General features: G+C 30.1%; 2 protein-coding genes across 2 annotated transcripts; one reads left to right on the forward strand and one right to left on the reverse strand.

The window, feature by feature from the left end:
- Nucleotides 1-250: 250 nt before the first annotated feature.
- On the reverse strand, nucleotides 251-1,172 carry LOC100789561 (60S ribosomal protein L12). Its single transcript, XM_003542467.4, has one exon. The coding sequence runs from the start codon at nucleotides 1,081-1,083 to the stop codon at nucleotides 583-585; it is 501 nt and encodes a 166-aa protein (XP_003542515.1). The 5' UTR covers nucleotides 1,084-1,172; the 3' UTR covers nucleotides 251-582.
- Nucleotides 1,173-6,626: 5,454 nt separating this feature from the next.
- LOC100790091 (uncharacterized) lies at nucleotides 6,627-7,858 on the forward strand. Its single transcript, XM_003542468.5, has one exon. It carries the CDS (start codon nucleotides 6,818-6,820, stop codon nucleotides 7,358-7,360), a length of 543 nt encoding a protein of 180 aa, XP_003542516.1. The 5' UTR covers nucleotides 6,627-6,817; the 3' UTR covers nucleotides 7,361-7,858.
- Nucleotides 7,859-15,059: the final 7,201 nt, after the last annotated feature.

The raw sequence follows: 15,059 nt of genomic DNA on the forward strand, positions 1-15,059 counted from the left end.
ATTTAGCTAACCGTTAACAATTTCATTCATTATCGTTAATGAAAGAGTATATATGATATCAAGGATGAATTTGTCATTATTCAACACATGGTTCAACACAAATTCATCCTTAAATGTGTCAAATAAACTTTTTCATGAAAGATAAAAAATCAAGATAAACAAATGAATAAATTTATTATATTTTTTTATAATATAGTTTAAATTTTCATGGCAATATAAGGTATTCTGTCTCAACATAACACAATTACAATTAGAAACACATTAACCACATTCTCATAAATACCAGTAATACAAAGGTATAACTCAAAAAGACACGACAATACGGCAAATAACAAAATTACGATCCAACCTTAAAATTAGACAAATGGTTTGGCAACCCCTACAAATCACCACTCCATCACAAAATTACTCAAAATTCCAACAATGTTATATCATTTACCAACCAGCACTCTTAAGTCTTAACTACCATACTATTTCTATGACTCAATTTCCTTTATCCTTGTAAAAAAAAAACCAAAATTGCCGAAAACAAAAACAACATAATCGAAACAAATAAAAAAAAACACTGAAATTTCACTAACGTCAATGAAGAGGAACCTCAACATCTCCATCAGAAATTTCCTGCTGCAGATCCTTGGGGTCCTTCCCATCCACGGTGCACCCAACCGAAACACAAGTCCCGAGAATCTCCTTGATGGTCCCACTAAGATCCTTCGCCATGGAGCGCGGGCTCATCACCCTAGCGATCTCAACCACGTCGTCGAGGGAGATGTTCCCATTGTGCTTGATGTTCTTCGTCTTCTTCCTGTCCCTTTCGGGTTCCTTCAGCGCCTTGATGACCAGCGCGGCGGCGGATGGCACCACCGTCACTTTCGCCTGCCGGTTCTGCACGGTTAGCTTCACCGTCACGCGGAGGCCCTTCCAGTCCTTCGCGGTTTCCTTCGCAATATCCTCTCCGATCTTCTTTGGGGAGAGTCCCAAGGGACCGATCTTCGGGGCGAGAGAACTCGCCGCGCCGACCTCGCCGCCGGTGACTCGGACGAACACGTCCACCACCTGCGAGGGATCGAACTTCGGTGGCATCACGTACCACTGTTGTTTTTTTTTTCTTTTCTCTTTGGGTGTGAATTAGGGTTTTGCAGGGAGAGGATAAGAGAGGATTGGGACTTGGAAATATAAAGTTGTTAGTTAGGGTTTTGTTTTGTGGCTTGGGCTTGTGGGCTTTCTGGGTCCGAATGGGTTCGTGTTGTGGCCCAACCCGTTTGGAATGGGATTATCGATTGCGTAGAGTTGGGCTCTGTTTTTGTGGGGCTGATACGAGTATACAGACGATTCTTCTCTTTCAAGCATAATGAAAATTTTAATTTTGTATCCAAAGTGTAATTTTGGAATGAAAAGATTAAATGTGTGTTTGATTTTTATTCTTAAAAATTATCTTTTGTTAATAAAATAAAGAGATATTTCTTGTCACGAATTATATAATGTGAAAACTTTCATGAATATTTAGATTCTTTTGTTAAACTTTAAGAGAGATTTGATTGTGTCAGAGAAAAAAAAATAAGTATATAATTATAATAATAAATATTATTATTATTATGAAGGGTATTACTTCTAAATATTGGTCTTTGGTGCCATGGTGTACAAAATCGCCTACTTCTACGACGATGAGTTTTCCTTTCTTCCTCTTTTAATGAGTTTTTATTTCTTCCTCTTTTATTTACTTTCATATTCTATAAATTGTGTTTCTTCATTCATTGTTTTTTAACCCACAATTTATGGTAGACTAAGTCAGACAGACCACCTTTTCTGAAATCAACTTTAAGTGAACTAGATTGAAGAATGACTACGTCTATGTGGTGGTAACATATATTTATATTTGGATGTTGCTGTGAAGTTTAAGGAAGTTTACGTTGGTGCATATATATCAAAGCATGTTTGTATTTTTTTTATCTTACCAAACATGTTTTTCATTCTCGTTTTCAACTTGTTTGGTGCTTGGTGCTACAATTGTTTAACCTTTCTATTTGATTGATTAATGATTAGAAATACTAAACTTTAAGATGGTAATTGTTACTTATCGTTTGTATTTCAAAGGTTGCTTTGGTGTTTACAAAAGAGAAGCAACAACCTGAGAATTGAATGTGAGAGGGAACATATAGATTGATCTTCATGTGTTGTATGTTTTCATATTCTTAACAACATGTGTGAGCTCTAAATCAATATTGTGCATATTTTCAAATATTGGGTTTGAGTTATTATATACTTAAATTATAGGTGTAAATATGCTTTTTATTCTTATCAATATATCCCACCACTAATTTAGATGGTAATTGTTACTTATCGTTTGTATTTCAAAGCTAGATTGCTTTGGAATTTAAAGAAGACAAACCACAACTTGCAAACTGATGCAAGAGGAAGGAAGGTATTGATTGATCTTCATATGTTGTTTTCATATTCTTACCAATATGTGAGCTCTAAATCAATATTGTAGATGATTTTGCTTATTTTTAAAAAGAAAAAACTGTAGATGATTTTCAATATTGCAATATGTGTGTATATTAAGAGATACTCTACAAGCCTACTCCAACCTACGTTCTTACTTTTCCAAAACACATGTTTTACGTGGTGTTTACTATAAGTATTCTCCAGGAAAGATACCAACAAACATGCATGCATTATTAGGATTGGCACATTTTCCTAAGTTCCTTTGTTGGTAGAATAACTTTGGAACTAGAATATTCACAAGCAACTTTATTTTGTTCTTCACTTGAAATGGATAATGTAGGAAGCAAAGCAAAGAAAATAGAAAGAAAAAGAAACATGCACAATGATGTTTTTATTTTTGCTTGATTAAAGAAAAAAGGTTAATTCTTAGACGTACAAATTACACTTTCATGGTATTTCCAATCCAAGTGTGAATCATATGCTCTCCAACTCATTACTCCTACTCTACTATCCAGTGAGCATCACTAGTAAGTTGAAAATACTAAGGTGACCATTGAGTTTTCTAATTTTACCTAACAACAAAAAGTAAGCAAGGCTGCAAGTCCTTTTTTGAAATACATAAAATAAAGAGAATATAGTATTATAGTAGTAATTTTTCTTTTAAGTAATTGATCATCAAATCTGTTAAAATTTAAATATTTTATTACACTAAGAAACAAAAGAGGTACAAACAGAATTGGATTCTAATTCCTCAGAATCAATTGGTAAAAATATTATTAGTGGAAGTAAGAACAATTATTGGCAGTAAGAACATCCAATTTTATAAATGTTGCTCTTGGAATCAACGTGGAGACTAGAGGTGGAGGCCCGCTCAGTCTGCTATCCTCTAAAGTCTAACGTTGGTGGAGATGAACATAAAACTGCTTTGTTCAACATATACAGGATTTTGAAGAATTAACAAATATATTTTTATAGACGAATGCTTTAATATATTTTTATTATTATAAATTTTATATTAGTCTCTTTTATGTTTTTTATTATTAGGAGGTTGATTTAGAAGCACCCGTTTACATTTTATTTGAATTTATCGCATAATATAAGTATTTGTACATGTGTTTAAGAAAGTTTATGATATGTTTTTTTTTCTTCTTACCCATTTGCATTATTTCTATCAATTGTTTTAACATATTTTCATTGCTTCCCTCATTTCATGATTTTTTTTTTGTCCGTCTTCACTCATTTTCATTGTTCTTTTTTTGCTCATTTGTCTCATTCAAGCTAATGGTTTTTTTTATTAATCCACTTTTAAAGTTTATCTTATTCTTATTTTATTATGTTCTTATTTTATTCTCGTATCTTATCAAATCTTATTATATCCCACAACAAGAAAAAATCATATTCGCAATGACTCTTTTAAGTGACATTTAAGTTAATGACAAAAATAAACATTTAATTGTCGTTGGGTTAAGATTTGTGTTTTATTACAATGCCAGTATTGCAGAAAAAGCTATCCTTATCAGCAACAAAACTTGTTGCTTCAAATGTCACGGGAAAAAGTGTTTTCGTTGTTAATGCTTTTGTTGTTGCTGGAAAAAGAATACTATTTAATGGCAATAACATTCACGGTCATTGCGCAAAATCGTTTTTCTATGTCAGTGCACCCAAAAAATGAGTACTTAATGCCAACAACATTTACTATCTCTTGAAAAATAACTTTTCTATGTGAGCACACTTGTCGTCTCTTCTAGAAAAAAATTGTATAAGGAAGTATTTCTTATTATTTGACAAGTTGTATAATACTAAACTTTTTTGCTCCATTAAGAATGTGAGTAGAGCATGATTTCTCTTTTATTTCTTGGATTATAAACTTTTTTATTCTTATATAAGGTTTCTATACTCTTTTGTGGTGAATCCTAGCTTTCCTTATCATTCTTCCAAGAGTATTGCGTCTTCTTCCATTCTCTTATCTTTTTCATCTTTTTAATTTGATAATTTTTCAAATCTTATTAATACTTGGTGTGTTCTATTTATGTTAATATTCTTAAGTTTGCGCAAGTTTCATCTTCGCTCTTGTCATTCGCAAGTTTGCGCAAGATTATAATTTTCAAGTTATTTTCTTTTATAATTTTTATTTAAACTAAAATTATGTAACCGATTATAATAAATACATTTTTAGTTTATGTTAATAAAAAAATATTTTTAGTTTTTAAAAAGAATCATCTTCTTTATAAAAATGTGTTAATTATGTGTAATCTTCATTTTCATTCACACGAGTCTAAAGAAGATATGTGTATGCAAATAACAAATGTGATAATTTTTTAACATAAAAAATAAATATGTTCATATTCTAAAAAAATAAAAATATATTCATTTAACCCTTATTTAAAAATAGGAAAATTATACTTGAACATCCCCGTCCCATATTTTATACATCACCGGGGTGAGATAAGAGAAAATTATAAATATGATAAGTGATTTGATGTAATAAGAAAAGAGAAATGAGGGATATTAATGAAATATTTTAAAAAAATAAAGTTTTCAGCTATAATTGTTCTTAAAAATATTCTCACTTTCCCCTCCCTTTTAGATTATTATATGACGTTTTAGAAGAAAAATATTTTAAAACATATATCATTTTACAAAATCAATATTCTCCCTGAAACTAAAATATAAGAAAAAAAAAAGTCACCTTAAACTCAAATATAACAAAATTTAACTAATTTTACACTAATTAATTATATATTTTCTAAAACATTTTTTTTATTTAATTATAATTTAATTTTTAAAGACTTTTTTATTTATAATATCAAGTTCTAATGAACAATATTATAACAATAATTTTATTTCATTAGTAAAATTAAATAATATCAATTAATTTTCTTAATTAGTGTGAAATTAGTTAATTTTATTTATAATAAATTCAGAACGAATAATACATTAATTTTAACTCTTAATTAATACTTAATGCGAATAATATATAATGAAAATATAAAATTAAAAATTAAAAAATAAATAATATATTAAAAAACTATTTAATGTTTTGTAAAAAAAAATAACAAATTAAACATATTTCTTCATTTCCGAGCTAAAACATTTAATCGTCATACTCCATGATATGAAACGGAGGGAGTAGTATAAAAAGAGTGATAAAAAAAAAATTCTAGCATGTAATATCTCCATTATTAGACAGTGATGTGACATAATAATTAATGATGGAATACATAAATTATTATAAACGTAGAAGTTTTGTCTTACTGGAGCAGATTTTGAATTTCATAGCCTCTTTTTTCAGCGATGGAACAGAGAAGCATCGCGTTGGTCCACGTGTTATCTGTCTCAGTGATGGATTGGATGGCTGGTGCATACATTACTAACTTGCCTACGTCTTATTTCCTGGATTCACTCACCACACATTCTTATCCTACATCTCACTCTTAGTCCCCATCCCCTGCCAGCTGTCCTACGTTTTTTAAATACACACTCTCAATCTCCATCGTACCTACATTTTTACTTCTAAATCACATATGTTTTTTTTTTATTAAAAATAATCATATTTAAATAAAATAAAATATTATAGACAATAATTTTGATTAAATTAAAATAATTTTATATCAATTGATATATTTACTTAATGATACATGTGTCAAGTTAATCACTAAATGTTTATGTATATATAATTTAATACTCAACATCTATGATAAAACAATACTTTATCAACATTAAATTGATAATTATCTCATGTGGTATAACCCAACAACAAATGCATCTTAAATTTTATAATTTAATATTAAATTTATCCTTAAATATTATTTATTTAGTTTCAAAATAAGTTTTTATCATAAGTTTTTTTTATATATATAAAAAATTAATAAATAAATAAAAGAAAATAATAATTTTATAAAATATAAAAAACTAATTACGATTCTTATTTTAAAATATTTTTTTTAAATGTGACATTTATTTTAAGATATAAAAGACACAATTTAACAATAAAATAATCCTACAAAACTTAACTATCATACATTTTACATAATTAGAAATAAAAAAATATTTTATAAAAAATTAAATTATTTCTTATTTACACATCTTGGATCAAAATCATTATTTATTATTATTAAAATACTCCTAAAACGTTTTGTTTATTCATCATCATTATTATTCTCAAAGCAAGATAAAGCAGATCGAAAGGGTGCTTCACGTTAAAAGAAGTGAGGGTAATTACACTGAATACAGACATAGGGGATAGCTTTATCCATTACTCCGAAAGCAATATAAATAAATGTAGTATTGTAGACTTGGGAATTGAAAAACACAGCCACCTTAGAAAAAAACAAAACCAGAGAGAAAAACAGGTTCCTTTGAAGTTTGATCAATGGCGTCAAGGAGGAGCTTTCTTTCAAACCCGAACCGTTACATCTTTCCGACAACCTCAGACACCCATTTGAGCCCATCCCAAGAGGGCAAGGGCATGTTCGAGTTGGACGAGGCCGAGTTATGGAACAACAACCACTCTTCAGCCACAACGGATCAGAGCAAAAAGGGGTTACCCTCTCCGGGTTCCCGTTCCGTTCTGAAGAAAGCTTCAAGGAACAACAACAATGGTTGGAGAGGCAGAATCACCCCAGCGTCATTGCCTGTGAACATACCCGATTGGTCCAAGATCTTGAAGGAGGACTACAAGGAGCACCCCAAGTGGGAGAGTGAAGAAGAAGAAGAAGAAGAAGAAGAAGACAACAACGTTCGTGATGAACAAAACCATGGGCTCAGGAATATTAAGGTTCCCCCACATGAGTATTTGGCTAGGACAAGAGGTGCTTCTCTGTCCGTGCATGAAGGGATCGGAAGGACTCTCAAAGGAAGAGACTTGCGCAGTGTCAGAAATGCCATTTGGAAGAAAGTTGGTTTTGAAGATTAATTAATTATTAGTATTGATAATATATAATTAGTGTTATAGTGGGGTGGGGATTAGAGCTAGCTTGGTTTCATCTTTTTCCTCTAATCATAGTAGTAATATATATATCGCGAGAGAGATAGGGATAAGATATGGATCGGATTCCATATTTTTTTTCCAGAATTTTTTTTTGGGAAAATTTTGGTTAATGACAATTAATTACTTTAGTGACTGCTAGTTATAGTTATATATGGTAGCTATGTGTTTGAAGAGATCCATATGCTATGTTGTTCGAGTGGATGATCTCATGATCATATATTTAGGGGACTTTTTGTTTTTTTAAATGGTGACTTGTATTGTAGTACTAAGTAAGGAGATGATGACCATGATCATATCCTCATTTTGGGTGTCTACTGTTTTTAAAGAAGGACCACTCTTGAGCTCTACATTCAACTTTTTTTATTATTGGATATATATGTTTACCCTATTTATGAATATATTATCTTTTTGGGTTGGATTTAATTTCATGGCCATGTAGTTTTGTTAGTTCTGTGTACTTTTTTGGTTGATCCTTTGTGTGTGAATGATGACAGAGAACAAAGTGGAGTTAAAGCGAGATAGAAGAGGACAAGGCGTGCAATGGAGTACTATTTCTGTAGTAATTTTAGCATGGATAGGATTGGTTTTGAATGAGAAGGAAACAAAAAAATTAGAGGGAGCGAGAAGTGGGAAACGTCGGTGGGTGAATATTTTCCAATCCATGGGTAAGAAGTTAGTGGTTAACGTATTAGTTGGTGAGAAAGGTACTTGTTGGCTAAATAAACATAACTTTGAGTAGCATTCATGTAGGAATCAATGGGACTCATCTAACCATTCTGATGGGGTAAAACACGAATACGCACGTAATAATAAACTTAATAATAGAGCAATAGACATGGAAAATAAAATTTTTCAAACTTGTAAAAATCTCTTAGGAATATTCAATAAATATGGAGCATAAAATAAAAATCAAGAGCACATAAGAGACACAATTTGTTTAACTTAAAAAATCCCTCAATGCAAGGGTAAAAATTACGGATTGTTTAGACCAAAAAAATAATTTGACTATAATCAATATAGGTATAAAAGAGTCTTCAACAAGTGTATTGAAATGTACTACAAATAACCAAACCAAAACTTAGCACCAATGTTTACAATAGAGAAATAAGAAGATGGAAAACACTAAATGTAGAGCAAGAAATGCAAAACACTTATTTCCCTCTTCACATATCCTTTTGACAATCCAACTAGACAATTTGAAGTATCACGTGTGTAGAATCTACTGTCCAAAAATCAACCCGATCAAACGATGAATGAATCCGCAATTGCAATCTGAAAAATGCTCTCAGATGGGTGTGCAAAAATTACAATGACTTTTCCTCTTCTTTTTCTCTTAATGTTTTGTAGTTGTGTTTTCTCTTTCACTTTAATCTGACCCTCCTCCACTACTTAAACAAATAAGATATAGACAAAATTGTACTTTTGGTCCCCTACTTTAGGTCCAATTTCGCATTTGGTCCCTCATTAATTTAATTCACAAATTGGATCCCCTTGTTTTGTAAAATCTTGCAATGTTGGTCCCTGAAGCCTCAATTAGACGTTGATCGTTAAGTTCAGACGTTGACCACCACGTGCCAACGTCGGAAAGGCTCCTGAAAATTTTTACTCTGTGCTAAAAAAATTTACACTGACCCAATTCCTCCTAACCCTAATCCTGCAATGTGGGTTCGCTGCGCGTGATAGAACTTCAGCTGGTGGCCTTCATCTTGGTGTTCTCAGCAAGTGGCCTCGTCCCACTCCTTGATCTAGTGTTCCCTGCCTTCGTCTCTGCATACATCTTGGCATTTTATTGGTAGTTTGTCTCTAACCCAATTTATTTACAAATCTCTAACCCTAAATAGTATTTTATCAATCTTCTTCTTACTAATATTTTTCTTTCTCTTCCTCTGTCTAATTCTGAAACAAACAATGAAACATTAAGTGGCAATTTTACTGTGTGGAATGTTTTTCTTCTGATGAAAATGAAGTGTTTCTATTTCTCAAACGGAGAAAACGAGGATTCCGTGGGGGGAGGAGCGGTGGCTCCACCTTGCACGTGTCGTGGGCTCGTTCGTTGAGCCTGATGGACACGCACAGTAACAACAGTCGCTCCCACTTCGACTCCGAGTCGACGGAGTTCTCTGACACGGTGGACTTGCACCATTTCCTGGCGCAGCGCCGCGCCAACAATCTCCGTCTTTTCTCCTTCTCCGACCTGAAATCTGCCACGTGCACCTTCAGCCGTGCCCTCCTCGTCGGCGAGGGAGGCTTCGGCTCCGTCTACCGCAGCTTCCTCGACCAAAGCGACGTCACGATCAAGCAGCTGAACCGCAACTTTACTATGTGGTTTGTCTCTGTTTTCGCCACCCGTGAGGGCATTGGTGCCAATCATCTACACAATTCGGAGGATCTTTGTGAATATTGATTGGATTCATGATGTCCGGCTCAACAAGACTTTGCCTGTCAATGCCAAATTGTTGTAAAACCTGCAATGTTGTTATGATAGGGTTTTCATTTAGGGTTAGGGGGAATTGGGTCAGCGTAATTCTTTTCACCACAGAGTAAAAAATTTCAAGAGTCTCTCAGACGTTGACACATGACAGTCAACGTCTGAGCTTAACGGTCAACGTCCAATTGAGGCTTCAGTGATCAACATTGCAGGATTTTATAAAACAGGATAACCCAATTTGTGAATTAAATTAGTGAGGGATCAAATGTAAAATTGAACCTAAAGTGAAAGACTAAAAATATAATTTTGCCTAAGATAAAATAAACTTTCTCTTTTTAAGTCTTTATTCCATGTAAACAAGGAGCCCTAAAGTGAAGGACACGACTTTTTTCCTTTGGTAAACTAACGTCATCACTCATGCAAGAATCGATATCAATATTTTTTTTATTGGCCGGAAGTACATGGTATTTTAATACATTATGAGAACGAGGTTAATTAAACTACATTGTTTATCTTGTGCGATTTAACAATAAAGAAAAGGTGAAATCAAACAAGAAACATCTTATTTGGGTTGGTAACATGTTAGTTTTCAATTCAGTGCTCATTATATTATAAATTAATAGCCAAACGTTTTTTTTTTAAATTACTAAAAAATGAGATTGTAATGAAAGACTTGAACATTTTATTTTTTTCTTATCACAGTATCTATTGATAGAAAATATCTAATGTCGTAAAAAATAGTGATTAGTCTCAATAAAAAATTATGGTCGTAGACAAATTAAATATTCTCTTTTTAACATGTTATATTAAGGCTTGAGCATTTTACGTAATGAGATAATTTTTAACATCAAAGTTATCTACTGGTATAATGGTATACCACTTAGTATTCTAATGTTGAATAAAAAAATTAAATAAATTATCTACGCTTGCGTCATGTAGATGGATAAAAGTAGTTAGGGAAAATATAAAAGCTTATGTGTTGGGCTTACTTAACGTGCGACCATTAAATGCTAACAAAAAAATTGTTTCAATTACTCCAAAAATACTATTACTATGTCACTGTAGGGGGGAAAAATTAGCTGAACAAAGAACAAATAATATTCTTTGGTCTGGACTTAATCCACGATATCAGTCAATTATGGATTTAACTTTAATGCATTAATCTTCTTCTTCTTCAAAATAAAAACTTTAATGCATTAATAAACTTTTATTGTGTTATAAATTAATTAACCATTCATTTCTAACTCTTTAAAAAATTTAATTGTCACAACCGTTATTATTAATTAAAGTTAATATCAGATGGTACATATCTTAATTTTTAATTAAGGTTTGGGATTCAAACATTGTAAATACTCTTATTAAGAGACCTAAATTCGTTTTTTTTTTCAGCTAAAAAGATGTAGAGAGACCTAAGTTTGTTACTATATTGTGATTTTTTTCAACTTAAAACAATTATTCCTCATAAAAATATGTGGTTCTGGAAAAACAAGCTAATTATATCGTACAAATCATTAATAATAGCGTAAAAGTTTGACTCTAATAACACACAAATTTCAACATAATAGCTATTACAACCCTTGATCCATCCTATCCAATAATGTTACATTATCTCTAATGGCGTGTTCACATGCATTCAAAATTTCGAGAAGGTTCTACTGGATGAATTTGATAGTGTACGAATCATTAAAAAATGATGTGTCATGAATAATTTTTAATTTGCATAAAATTTTGGCATACTTAAAACAAAATTATTTAACATTATATATAAGAAAAATATATAATCAAATCAAGTAAATTAAAAAAAAAATCACATTTAAGAGAAAGAGCAAAGTTTTTTTAAAAAAAGGATTTGAAAAATAACATATATGGGTACAAATAGTTATTAAGATATAAGATGAAAAATTCATGCAAAATATTTAAAATGATTATTTTAAAACTTAAAGTTTAAAAGATATAAAATTATATTTTAAAGTAATTAATAATTTAAAATTTTTAAATTATTAAAATATTAAAGAATGATAAAAATAGATATTTTAATGAAAAGTACAATAACCAATTCCTTATGTCAAAGTAGAAGACTATTTGTTATACAGGGATAAAATGGGCAACTTAAAGCTCTAAGAGGCCCAAAGTTAAATACAAAATGAAGCTTTTATTAAAATTAATAAAAAGTCATTATTCAAATTTTATTCCACTGATTTTTTAGATACAAATTATTTTTTTAATCACCTATTTCTAATGGTTGTTTTTCAATTAATTGTTAATACAGCATATATATAACTTCATTTCAAAATAAGGAAATATGATGAAAGGAGAAAAAAGAGAGAAAAATATAATGGATTTGAATTATTTCATTAATAAAAATTAATAAACTAACAATCAATATTTTTGAACGAAAAAATCGAAATAAAAGTATATAAAAGTGAACTAATGGATACCAAACAAAGCAAAAACATGTGATTCGTATGTATTTCATTAGTTTAAATTTTATGATATGTTTTTTCACCTTTAATTTTTTTTTTCATTCTCATGTTGTTTTTTCCCCACATTTTTACTTTTGTATCTTCCATGAAACAAGTGATGGAATAAAAAATGTTAACATATGTATTTTTAATTTTTCTTCTCATTCTTGCCAATTTTTTTTTTATTTTTCACATTTTTAAAACATAGTTTGAATTTGAAGATAAAATATATTAGTATTTATCTTAATTTCTTTTTATTATGATATTTTCTTTTTTACTTATTATTTTAGAGTGGGATCGCGAAGAGGTTTAATCTTAAAGACTTATATCTCTCTAAAGCCACAAGGTTATTGATACGTGCATCTATTTGACCTTGTGACAAGACAATCGCAACGAGACATTTAATGTTATCAAAAGCCTTTGTGACTTAACAATAGATGACCTTAGATGTCTCATAACGATCTCAACCCATCTAACAATTCCAGTATCATGGGGACTAGTGTAACCACATTTAAAAGATAATGTTACCCTCTCTTAGACCACCTTCATTCGTGTCGTTAAAATGGGTTCTTCCTATTAAGACCCAACCATTGGAGTGAGTTCTTATCAAGCACCGAGTCCTTATTTAATTAAGTATTGATGCTTGCCACTTTGTGTGTGCGATGAAGGTACATAACACACAAAAAAAAGGTTAAAATAATAAAATAAAAGTTAATATTGATAAATGTAAGGATGTGAGATTATTTGTGAGACTCATTTAGTAAAAAAAATTTAAGTTGTTTGTAGAGAAAAGTTACTTAAATTATAAAAAAAATATAATATGTAATAATGAAATCCATTTAAAATGTGTAAAAACTATTGTTAGAGTTAACCTTAGAAGGTGTTTAATTAGCATCCTACCTCTCACATTACTTTCCCTGTCTTGTCATATCATGTAAAGCTTGAGTTTAAATCTCACTTTCGTTAACAAAAAGATTTTTCAACAAAATAAATCTTAATACTTAAGAATTCAAACTAATTTATAATTAAAAATATTTTTTATACAATATATTATTATTGGTGTTTAATGTGAATAATCTATCATAACTTTTAAAGTTATCATTTAATTTTTTGACACCTCATTTGATAATTTGACAATATACGTTAACAAATACATAATATGTGTTGAAAAGGTATTGTATTGTAGGTGATTCGTTTTTAGATTCGGATAAACTCTAATATCGTTTTATTTTTTGGGTTTAGGTTAAGTCTAATTTTACAAAATGGATTAATAATTTAATTAAATTGTTACGGCTTAAAAAGTACTTTTTTTCTTATTTTAATAAGTAAATACTATCTGTTTATTTTATTTTATTTTTAAAAATATTTATTTTAAACTATTTTTTGAGTTTAAACAAGCGAACTCATACTCTATCTTGACATTCTTTCTAATTAGGGATGAAAATATGTGAGAGAGTCTATCGAGAAACTACACTTTATTCTATCAAAATTCTGATCTAATTGAACTTATTTATTAAAAAGGTTCGACTTTAGGCTATAAAAATAACCTATTAATTAAACTTGATAGATTGGTCTGTTTATATAATAATATATTATATATAATATTTGTATTTAGCATATATATACATAGATATAATTATTAAATTAACATTAACAATAAGCTTGATAGACTTGTTGGCCTACTTAGTCCTATCAACTTATTAGTTTGATTATGGGTCTTTTATAAAATAGATTATATAAATAGACTTTCAGGTTAGATCAAACCTTTAAATAGATCATATTAAAACCTAAAAGATAATTTATAATAAGTAAATAAGTTAGACTCAAACATAATAATTATGATGTACGTTAGATAGAGACAAATCTACATGCAAAGCAATGAGGGAAATTACTCTCACAAAGTAAAGTTTTAGTTGAATATCTTAAATATTTTTTTTTACCCTCACAATAAAAAGGGTTGTTTCCGTTAGATAATTTTTTTTAAAAAAAGATGAATGTAAAGGGTTATAAAAATAAAAGAAAAAATAAATTCATACTAGTTTTATTCAGCTTATCCATTTAATTTTACTGTTATCAATTTTTCTAATACTCTTTTGATAAAGCTTACATTATTTTTGGTTTGAGAAAATATTAAACTATTTTCTTTTTCTACTGAATTTTTTTTTTGTATCCATCACTGAACCGCTTGACCTAGTCTGTTCCATTCCTTTTGTAGTCAATGCAACTTGGATTTTTTCCATGATTATAGTTTTGATGGAAGGCTCGAAGCTCTCGATTATACTCGTATCGTATCGTATCACTGTCAAATTTCCTTTTCAAGTCGTAACGTGGGTACCATATAGCATCTCTCTACATATAAATTACGTTTCCAGGATAATGTTGAAAAGAGGAACAATTCGAAGGCTTATGTTCCGTGCCCATATTCGAATTTGATGATTGGAAATGAAGGAAGCTAACATGGCAGCAAAGATAATATTCGGCTTCAGAAATTAACTATTGATGAACCTGGGATTCTTAAAGCATCAAACAAGGGGCGCATGCAGTTGCTTGATTTGATGTCTTCCTACAGTTTTGTTATATAAATTCTTGTTATTCCACCAACTTAGTTGCGACATAAAATATTACAAAGTTGAATAATCTAGATTGTTTAATAATCAACATGATTATGTCATGTTATATAGTTAATAGTAAGAAGTCACATTAATCTGCATTCAGAACTAATGAAACTTTCTTT

The sequence above is a fragment of the Glycine max genome, chromosome 13, assembly GCF_000004515.6.
Source record: "Glycine max cultivar Williams 82 chromosome 13, Glycine_max_v4.0, whole genome shotgun sequence".
In the NCBI taxonomy this organism is placed as follows: domain Eukaryota; kingdom Viridiplantae; phylum Streptophyta; class Magnoliopsida; order Fabales; family Fabaceae; genus Glycine; species Glycine max.